At 29.7% G+C, this 11686-nt stretch overlaps 1 protein-coding gene across 2 annotated transcripts; it reads right to left on the minus strand.

The window, feature by feature from the left end:
* Window positions 1–1183: 1183 nt before the first annotated feature.
* LOC110662457 (ras-related protein Rab7) lies at window positions 1184–4837 on the minus strand. Of its 2 annotated transcripts, none has more exons than XM_021821424.2 (7): window positions 4579–4837; window positions 4394–4420; window positions 3846–3945; window positions 3605–3751; window positions 1615–1695; window positions 1393–1538; window positions 1184–1300 (listed from the first exon to the last, which is right to left on the minus strand). In XM_021821424.2, exons 1-7 carry the CDS (start codon window positions 4638–4640, stop codon window positions 1237–1239), a joined length of 627 nt encoding a protein of 208 aa, XP_021677116.2. In that variant the 5' UTR covers window positions 4641–4837; the 3' UTR covers window positions 1184–1236. The 2 variants fall into 2 exon arrangements, with proteins under 2 accessions (XP_021677116.2, XP_021677114.2); XM_021821422.2 differs by having other exon boundaries at window positions 1184–1309; window positions 4579–4835.
* Window positions 4838–11686: the final 6849 nt, after the last annotated feature.

Below are 11686 nucleotides of genomic sequence, written 5' to 3' on the forward strand. Positions count from 1 at the left end.
GCAATCCCACAAAGATTTCATTAATGAGCTGGCAGAAGATTCTTCCTGAAAATCTCTCCTAAAACACACCATTTTAGGGCTCCATGTCAGAAAATGTTATAAATAGCCTCATTTCCCATTTTAGAGGAGAGCAGAAAAAGAGATGAGAAAAAGGAGCAGGAGCAGCTGAAGAGTCACAAACCTCTCCCACTCCATTCCCAATCAGATTTGGAGATTTCTATCTTTTCTTACATTTTTCCTACATTTCTAGTGTTAAGCTTTCTGTTTCTTAGCTTAGATTAAAGCTTTATTTCCATTTAAACTTAGAATATCTTGTAAGCATTATGGGTAGTGAGTAGTTTAATTTGATTCTGGAGTAAGGGTTGTAATATTTGAGATATTTTGTGTGATTTTGATTGGGTAATCCATATTTTGTGGTCTTAATGAGTTTTATTCATTTCTTGTGTGCTTAATGACATGCTTAGTGTAGGATCCCATTAAGTAATGTTCTTAATCTATGGTTGAGGCACCGAAAGGAGAAGGCCTTGTGATATATAATCAAGAAATTGGACTTAATTAACTTAGATCTAGAAATAGACTAAGGATTAAGAGGATTTACAGATTAATTAAAGAACTTAATGGGTCTTAATTAACTCTAACTCCACGAAAGTAGGATTAGATTGATTAAGACACTCTTTGTCTCACTCGAAAGGGTATTTAAAGGATTTAAGAATTAATCTCCTTAAAACCCGTAAGTTCCACAAGATTGGATAACCAATTTAAAAATTCCAAAATAGCTTGAATATGAAATCCCGAACTCCGGAATCGCCTTTTTATCATTGTTAATTTCTAATCAAATTTAATTGCTTGCCATTTTAAATTTTGCCATATTTCACTTGCTTATTTCAAATTGATGCAATTTTAGTTAAATCATTACATAGTTGAATAGATTATTAATTTTGCATATATAAATTTCATACTCAAACACCCATCAATTTATTGTTTTAATTTCAGAAATAGTTCAATTTAATCAACTTTTTATATCAAAAATTCAATCATAACACAACTCCTCGTGGGAACGATATCTTTTCTATATTACTTGTACGACCCGTGCACTTGCGGTTGGGCCACATCAGTGACATGCCTTGATTGATTACACTGTAGATGGGTGAGGGGTGTCACAGAACAATAAAGAATAAAAAAATGAGATAAAATTGGAAATTACATATAAATATTTGATCCTTTCTTTGCAGCCAATCAACATGCACAACCTCCTCTTTGTTCAACTTCTGAAACAGTTTCTGATATACCCTCGAAATAACTGTAAGAACTAATCATATATAGCGTAGGAAACAAAACAATCAAAAAATGAAAAAAAAAAAAAAAACCGTAAGGGATAATACTAATACTTACATGTCAAGTTCATGTTCACTAACTAGTGCAATTTTTGCAACACATAGAAATGCTTCATCAATATTGTAATCCTCTTTTGCTGAGGTCTCAAAGTAGGGTATGTTTCCCTTGGAAGCACACCAATCTAAAGCTTTTCTCTCTGAAACCTACATAGAATATTGCTTAATTTAGTGTGCATTCTATCCATATTAACATTGAATATGCATTTAATTGCATTTCTACCGCTCGATTATTTCCACCATCTACATCAATCTTATTTCCGAGTAGTATAAAAGGGAACTCATCAGGATCAACTGGATCTGCCTGCCAGAGAGCATAGATATGTATATGAGTATGGTGAAAGAAAGCTAGTATATATCAATTCCGTTATTTTAAGCTAAATACATAGTTCACCCTCAAACTTTACAAAAAAAAGCCTTCTGATACCCTGAACTTTCAAAGCATCTCATCTCACACCTTATCTTTGAAAAACTAGAATTAAGTAAACCGTACAATCCTAGTCAGCAGAGAATGTAAACGAACATGTGGAGAAGAGATTGAAAGTTAAACAAATGCCGACATGGAAAATAAAAAATCCAAAAAACTAAATTTGTTAAATTAAATCCAATTAGGTTAATTTTCTCACTCATCTTCAACCATTAAGCACAATCATCTGCCACAACACAAGACAATAGCAATACATAAATCAATTTTTCTCTCACTGCTCTGCAAAATGAGCAGAATTAGAATCATCTCCTTCATAAACCAAAATAAAAGAACATATCCATAAACAATTTAGCTTTAAAATATCAAATTTCACAACCTCAAAACATTTCTCAAAATCATAAAAGGCTAAAACAAGTAGAATTATCTCCTTTTGGAACCTGGCATAAACACCATGACCATCGAAATTCTTGGGCTTGAAGTGCCTAGGATAAGTCACAAGCATAGTCATATCGTACTTGACCAAAATGTCTCTGATCTCCTTCTTGCTTTGTTTGGCCATATATTTCTGATAGAAGGCAATAAGGTCTTAGGCGTTATTATGGCAAATGGTGTAGATCTCAAAGTTGTGGTCGTCGCCCTTAACGTGAATATGCATGTTGATGCCAGCAATTGTGAATGGAATTTCAAGCTAGTGGAATCTTGACGCAACAATAGTCAGAATTTCAAGCTAGTGGACTACCACCCAAGAAGAGTCGTGACACTGGAATTTCAAGTCATGAAGTTTTTGGGTGAGTCAAATGGTTTCCAAGTGAATATCAATGAAATAATTTTTTGAGTCTTGATAGTTTTAAGGGTTTTGAATACTTCATTTGGGCTATTTTTTTTCCTTTTAATTTCTGGATGGAGCAAAGAATTGAGGCATGGAGTTAATGGGTGCTTTCCGTAGCTTTTGGAGTTAGTGCAGGGAAATGATTAAAGAGTGAAATGTTATGTTTGTTTCTTGGGAAAATTTGAAGAAAAGTTGCCAGTCTTTGTTGGTCGTCATTGATGGTGATGGTGGTCACTGGCAGAAACCAAAAAAGAGAGAAAGAATGGGAGTTGTCAACGAGGGAAAAGTTCTCAGGGAAGAAGAATGGAGGGGAAGGGAAGTTTCTATGAATTTTTTTTTTTATTAATATTATAATAATATATATATATATATTAATTAAATAAAAATAAAAAGATTTATTTACAAATAAAAGCAGAAAGCTAAAAATAATTTATCTGCATAGTGCCATATGTAAGGCAATTGTTGGATAATTAGTCCACTTCCATACCATTTTGTTATGTCAGTGCTATATAACACATGCTTTGGTAAGCCGATTGCAGAGTTATCTTAATTCCACTTTTCCAAAGTTAAAGTATGTAATGAGACATTTAAAAGTTCGAAGTGCCATAACTTTTTTGGTAAAATTGAGGAGTGAAGCTAGGTATTTGGTCTTTTCTCTGATATAGAGGATATGGACAATCGTTATATATGTATAGCATCACATACTAAACCAATATTATATACATTCAATAATTTCTCTTTTTTTTTTTGAGTTTTTTTTTTTTAATTTTAAGAAATAAGTTGAGGAGTAGGAGGGGTATCCCCATTCTATTAGGAGAGCACACAGGAACTCCATGTGTATATATATATATATATATATATATATATATATATATTGGCACATAAAATTGAAGTAAGGTAAGTGAGTTACTTCACACGCTCTAACAAAAATGGATTCAATGGAAGGAATTTTCATACCTGTTTGAGGAACTCTTCATGCCAATTGTTAAGTGTTTCAAATGATTTAAGTACATTCACATCATATACTAGAACACAGCAATCTGCTCCTCTATAAAATGCTGCTCCTAAACTCTGAAATCTCTCCTGCCCTGCTGTATCCCATATCTACCAAAATATTCACAATATTATATCAGAAAGTTAGGAATTTACTTCAATATTTTGTATTGGTAAATTTATATATGCTGAGCTAGTTACTTACTTGCAGGGTCACCAGCTTGTCATCAACCTGTAGTTCCTTGGTGACAAAATCAGCACCGATTGTAGCTTTGTACTGTTGGCTAAACTTCTTATATACATATCTGAATAAGCAGTTAAAGATAGACACATGCATGGCCAAGGACATGGATTCTGAAGCCAGCAAACTCAAACGCTGTGTGTAAAATCTTGCATTGGAGGGGGAAAATGTAATTGAGATGGACTAATAAATAAAAAAAATAAATTCATTGAAAAAGAAAATAAATAAGGCAAATACTACTAGACAGAAATTTTGTAGACGAGGCACTATTTAAGAGGTGTTAAAAAATTGCAAGAGTATTTTTTAAGACCGTAAGATCTCAAGTTCGATTCAACCGTACAAAAAAAATAATAGCATAGCAGGAGCACTTCTCATGAAGGAAATAGAAATAGCATCAAAGAAAAAGAACATAACTAGAAAGAAGTGGAAACATGAGTAAAAGAGTAATAAACTATTAATTCAGAGATCTTATTATTAATTTATTATCATCATCATCATGATGCAATGGATACTGATTCATCAAGGAGGTCTTTCCCACCCTGAAAACACCAGAAAACAAAACCAAAAGAAAAGAAGTGAAAAAGAAATTCTTGAGAACCAAACAGAGTAAAACAAATAATCAAACACAAGAAACCAACAAGCAAAAACAACAAAAAAGAAGAAAAAAAAAAGGCAAAGAAAATTAAATATTACATACCCACTATCTCCCAGAACAATGACTTTAAGCAGTGCTCTTCTCTTGGTGGCGGAAAGGTCCATGAAAGCAGGTTAATTTTAGTGCAATAATATACTAATTTTCTGTAATCTAAGAGAGTAACTGGAATCTGAAAAGAAAGTTGATGAACAGGAAAGTTTGTAAAAGAAAAGACCGCACTAACAATAGCAGTACGTGATTTAAAGAAAAGGGAAGGTCACGTTCGAGATGGTTTCTTGATTCTTCTTGATTTTTCTTTTTCTTTCTTTTTTTTTTTTAAAAAAAAAAAAATTTCTTTCTTCTTTTCCCTGTGTTATGAATGATGCTAATCAAAGCCATGTGAACCCTTTGCCAACCTCAAAGCAAAAGTTAGGAGCCAGCGAAGCTCAATTTTCAAACTCGATTTATATTTTGTTTTTTTTTTTATAATATAATTAATTTTAATTAAAATTCAAATTTGGAATCTCAGAGGTATGATTTTTAAATTTTTATTAATTTATGAATTTATTGGTTTATGATAATTTGCAATTATTTTTCTGTTTGACTTTGTGCCTTCGTGCTTGCTTGCTTCTTCTTTTCACAGGTTGGATACCAATCAATGTCATGTTTACTTCATTTATTGGTAACATTTAGTTATCATTCAGTGGTGGAAAGCTTATTTCACAAAATTCAAATAAAAATTAGAATTCAAGAATATTTAAATCCTCACATATTGTCTCCTCCCCAAACAAAATATAATTAATATGTATAAATTTAATTAATTTTAATATTATTTTCTTAAATCTAATTATCAGTTGAGAAAAATTATTTGATTCAAAGTTTTGCTCATATATATATTATTTGATAATTAATATAATTATTTTATTTCAATGAATTGAGTTTAATTATTATAAATTCAATTTAGAATAAGTTTAGTAACTATTAAATTAAATATTTAAATTTAAATTTATATATTATTGTACATGCTTTAATTATTTTGTATAAATTTAATATAAATATTTAATTTAATTATTCTAAATGACTTGTGTCATCACAGTCATGATCAATGAAATAAATAGACAATTTAAAAATAATGAAAATATATTGTTATTTTTTTATTTCAATATTTTAAAAAAAATTGCAACAAATACAATCCATAGTGCATAGAACATCTTTTAATAATTAAATTCACAAAAAAAAAATTAAATGTAAAAAAAAAAAGAGAAAAGGGGATTTCCATAATTATTAAAACAAATATTAATCATTAAAGATGATAAATTTTTTATTAATTATTTATTATTATGTGCCAAACATGTACCCCACTCTGGTAATGTTTGGAGATGCTAATCGCGTATGAATTCTATCTATTTATCGTGACATCTTTAGCTATCAAAATCCATATATGTATTTTCAAATGCTACCTTTATTCACGATGGAAAATACAAAGCCATCTCTGACTCCTCTGATTAAATAAACATTGATTCATTAATCACAAAAATTAATCATCATCTGTCAAATGGTAATAAAAATTTATGTTTAAAAGAGGTCATTCAACTCCAATAATGGATTATAATTGAGCTAATACTATAAAATAATATTCTCTCTCACGGAAAATTGATCTTCCCTATAATATAGAGAGTGAATTCTACGTTACTGTGAGAGATGGTACATATATACCGGGTACACTTAATGATTTCTCTTATAATTGTAATAGACACTAAATTAAGGACTTTTTAAATTATGTAATGAATTTTAATTTAGTGATATTAAGTTATTTTTAAGGCTTTATTTGTTTCCTAAAAATTTTTTTTTATATTTTTTAATATTTTAGGTATTAAAAAAATGGATAATAAAAAAATATTTTCTCATTTTTTAGATTTTCACAATCTTATTAAAATGTAAACACTTATACATAGATTACACTAACACATACCATTAGTTTAACATACCAATTAAATAATAAAAAATATTTTTATAAAAAATATTTTTTAGAAAATATTTAGAAAATTTTATTTTAAAAAATATTTTCTACAAAAAATATTTTTATATAAAAATTATTTTTCATAAAACAAATAAAATTTTAAGACTGAAGTTTAAAATTTCAATTGGAGCCAATTATACTAAAAAAAAAAACTATGTGATTGCATCAACTTGTGTTTTGGATTCATTAATTTTTTTAATTTCAAAATACATGTTTACATAATAAACATATTAATTAACTTACATAATAAACATATTAATTAACTATGTAATATATTAATAAACATATAGCTCAATAAACATATTAATTATCTATTATATTTATGTTTTATTAAAAAATTTAAACATTTTTGTAAATACAAATAAATTTCCATACATTAAAACCTGAGGCATTAGTAATATTCATTAGAACTGGGCTTGGCCTTAGAGCTTTGAGACTCAAAGTTGCGCTCAAAAGCCAGGCCCAACCTTGGTCCTAAATTTTGATCAAGCTAGAGTTACTCCTTTGGTTAAACATGCTTTACGTGAATTTGCCAAAAATGTATGGTTGTGTTCTCCTTTGGTTGAATTTTTTGCAAGGGAAAATGGGAAAGATTTCAAACAATGGATTCATGAATTATTTACAGAGTTTAACTATTCTAATTTTGTCATGATTATAAGGTTATGAGTTCAATTAATTAGTATTCTAGGAGACAAAAGGCTATTCTCAAATGTTTTTTTTTTTATTTTTTTTATTTTTTTTATTAATTGAGTAGTACCATGTATGTATATCCAACATGAAAAAATTTAATGAAAGACTTAAAAGTGAAAAAGGAGGGTTTTGATCAATCACTTAGGATGTGGTGATTGAAAATAAATAGAATATTTTCATAGGGAAATTCTTATCTAAACTTAACTCATTATGTATCTAAATGTGTTTTGGGTTCATGATTGACTAGCTTTAGTTAAAATAAATCCACTTTCATATTAATTTACTTTGTAGTCTTTCACTTTTGGGGTGACTAAATGGAATTAGATAATTGCTTAGTGTTAGGACCATTGAATTCCATGCATCAAATAGTGACCATTAATTTGCCCCCAAATAAATTCAAAATTTTGTCTATTAAGCCTACTAGTACATTCATCAAATAATGCTCAACATTTTATTTAAGAATTCTTGATAATTCTATTTGTTATTGAATAATATATCGGTGAATTATAATTTCATTTCTGAATTTCATTATTATTATTATTATTATTATTGCAAAATTGGTCTCTTTATTTTTAGAAATTTATTTTAGTTTTGTTTTCGTTATATATTTTAGTCCTTTTTTTTCAAAATTTTAAGTATATTCCAGCATATTCTGTCAATCAAAATTCAAATAAATGTCTATTTAGTCCATGAATTTTACCATTATTAACACTTTTGTTCATCTATTTTAGAAAAGTAGATTTAAACATCCATACAATTGCTAGCTTCTATAAGGATATTTTTGATATTTTTCTTAATTATTAATAGTTAAATGGATGAAGGGACAAAAGTATTTGACATAATCAAAACTTAGGGACGTTTTAATAAGTTCTTGAAAATATAAGAACCAACATGTTAATAATAGCAAAATCTATGGACAAACTTATAATTCACCTAATATATAATGCTAAAAATCAATTTGTTTTTTCTATTTTGATTTTCAGATAAGGTTTTTAAGTTGGATTGGTTTTGCATTTCTTTACTCTAAGGGGACATTTAGTATGAGATTAACAAGGGGTAATTATTACTGCTATAACTTTTAACCCATTATTATTGTTGTTTGGATACTTTAAAAAATTAGGTTAGCTTTTCACCTCATTAATATTTATACCTTCTTGAAAGATTAAATGTTAAACTTAGGGACTTAGGTTAATAATTACTCTCTTTAAAGATTAAAATTTATAAGGATAACATTTAACCCTTAATTCTTTTTTAACCTTCTAACAAGCCTACATCTATCATTTAATTGTAAAAAGGGCCCACATAATGGTGACTATATATATCTATATCTATAACAAACAATATCATAGACCATAGCATAAACCTTACAAGGTTCAAATGGGGCTTTCTTACACATATACTTGATAAGTGCATAATTTATTAATTTTACTCTCATCACATTTAGTGTTTCTAGTGTATTTTTATGCCTAATTCAGTTGATTAAAGTATAATTATCAATTAGGCATATTTTTAGAGAGTTGTTGAAATAATTGTGTTAAATTGAGAAATTTTCAGCATTTGCATTAATTTGACATTTACTGTATTTTTCACGTGTTTCTAAAGTTGTGAGTCTCCAAATCCAATGCTGTTTAATTCATTGAAAAGCTAAGTCAGAGTACTACAAATGACAAAGAGGGACCAAAGCCCAAATCTGTCTCCAAGGTTGTCAAAATTAGCTATGGATCTATTACAAAAGCCCACAATTGATGTGTCACGACCAGTTTTGGAAATTATTTTATATCTGGAGCTCCAGATGTCCAAATGAAGCAAACTCAGGCCCATTTGAACTTTAAGAACCACCTCTACAATTTCTATGAGGGGCTGAAGATAATACTACATCGTTTTGGTGGTTAAAAATGGCAATGAAGTCAAATTTATAGGCTGGTTACTTTGTCAGAACCTATTTCAGTTTTTGGCCTATAACTTGGGCTGTAGACCTTCGATTTGGGCAAATGAGTACCTGTTGGAAAGCTAAGAAGTAGGGCTACAACTTTCCTGAAGAAGTCAGAGATAGAATCTCAAGGGAAGTGGATGAAAATTGGCCATGATTGCAGAGCAAAGAATCTGTCTTTTTGAATTTTGAAAATTTTTCAAGTTTGGTTCTTATCTGTGGATTAGGTTTTTGATCATAAAGATCATCTTTGGGCAGCAGTAGAGACACATCCATTTAGACCTTCAACACGCTTTCAACACCTTCATTCTCCATTCACGTCCATAGTTTTAGATTTCTCCACTTTATTTTTCTTTTGTAAGCCATGAACATGAGCGGCTAAGTTTCTAAATTCAGTTCAAGGGATTCTAGTTCTTATTCATGATTTGTGAGACTAGGTTCTTAATTTAAATTATGCCTTTTTGAATATATATTGTTTCTTGATTTTATTATTTTTGATCTATTAAATGATTTGCTAAAAAGGCCTATTAGTTAATTGTTTGATGTGATCAATTGCTAGTTCATCTTCATGATCCGTAATTGTTGTATAAGATTAAATGTGAGTAGCAATTAGGTTTTATTGATTATGATCCAAGTTTTCGATAATAACCTAAGGAAACAATAAGGTGAATTAAATGATTTATGCTTTATAAATCGCTGTTCAGCTTAACTACTTCCTGTTCTTAAAGCAGTTATTAATTTGATGAGGATTGCTTAATACCAATTTAGTTAATAATTAGAGTCAACAAGATTGTTGGGCTCGAATTGATGAGCATAGAGAAGTTAGGAGTTTTACCTCGCTGTTTGGTAAATCTACGTTAAGTATTCAATAAAAGATAATTGTATTTCTTTTGTTTATGATCGAGTCATGCATTGGAATGCGAATTACCTTGGACTGAAGTTTGTTTAATTTGAGAGTTTCATATTTAAATTTAGTTCTTTAATTTCTGAACTTGATTTCTTCTGATTTAGTGTTATAATCCCTCTCCTCCCCCCCAACCTTTGTTCTTTTTTTGTTACACAAGTGCATGAAATCTAGTAATTTAGTCTCTAGGGTTCGACCTGGATTACGACTTATTGCAGAAAATATTTCATTACTGGTAATTTCAGTTAATTTTTGGTGAAATCGACAACCATCAATACTTCAATCAAAACCATAAAAATAGGCACTAGTTTGTACTTCAGTACACTTAGATGGCAAAGCACAGTCTAACCATAATATAAATTTTACATATAACATTATAAGATACATCTTATTTAAACTTCACTCCTCTGTCCTTTCTTAATGGGGTTTGCTCCTTGTCTGCTATAACCTTCTCCTGTAAGGGTTAGAAAAGGTGTAAACTGGGAGGTTTCGTAACTATGATAGTATATATCTATATCTATAACAAACAATATCATAAACCATAGCATAAACCTTATAAGGTGCAAATGGGGCTTTCTTACACATATACTTCAATCAAAACCATAAAAGCAAGCACTAGTTTGTACTTCAGTACATTTAGATGGCAAAGCACAGTCTAACCGTAATATACATTTTACATATAACATTACAAGATACTGATTGCATCAAATTGTATAGATATTTAAGGTTAACATGCATTGCATTTTATTAGCATTTAACATCCTTTTATATTTATTTTTATATGTTTTCATTATTATTTTAGAAAAACATGTTAATCTAACTCAATTCATTGATTTTTATATTTTATCAGGTGTTTTTATGTGGTTATAGAATCAAAGATGAGTTTGGAAGAGATCTAGAGGTCAAAACGTGAAGAATACAAGGCAAGAAGCAGTACACGAGCCGTGTAACTTGCCCCATGTAACTTATTGGACCCCGTGCAATCTTCTGGACAAAGAAAGCTTGAAAAACAAAAGTGGTAGAAAGTTACACAGGGCGTGTATCACTATAGCTTGTGTAAAGTCCCCTGATAGTGATTCTGATGCGATTTTTCTTGCTTCTAACTTGACCCGAATGGACTCCTAACGCTTCTAGAACTATGAAATTAGGGTTTTTATACCAGATATAAATATATCAAGTCAGGAATTGAGGAGGAGAGAGAATTTACATCCAAGAACAGAATTTACATTCAAGGGGAGCCGATTTACATTCAAGGATGCACATCAACTTCAAGGGAGGCAAGGGAGGAAACAAGATCTGCAAGATTTCTCTAAGGGATTTTCAGCTGAAGTTTCAAAAGTCCAAGACTGCAACTCTCTTTCTAGGTTCTTTCACTCTATTTTCTTCTCATGTTTTCTCTTTATCTTTTTATAAACTTGATTGTTAAACTCACCATGGGTGAGTAGGTCCTTTATTCTAGGGTTAGGGTGTAGCACTCAATCTCATTATGAATCTGGTTTGATCTTTTAATACATTGGGTATTTTATTCTTTGATTCAATTTCTTGTGATCTTAATGCATGCTATGTGTTGATACCCACTTAGTATTGATTACAGATATTAATTGAAGGACTGAAAGGTGAAGATTAA

Source organism: Hevea brasiliensis, chromosome 10, assembly GCF_030052815.1.
Source record: "Hevea brasiliensis isolate MT/VB/25A 57/8 chromosome 10, ASM3005281v1, whole genome shotgun sequence".
Taxonomy (NCBI): Eukaryota; Viridiplantae; Streptophyta; class Magnoliopsida; order Malpighiales; family Euphorbiaceae; genus Hevea; species Hevea brasiliensis.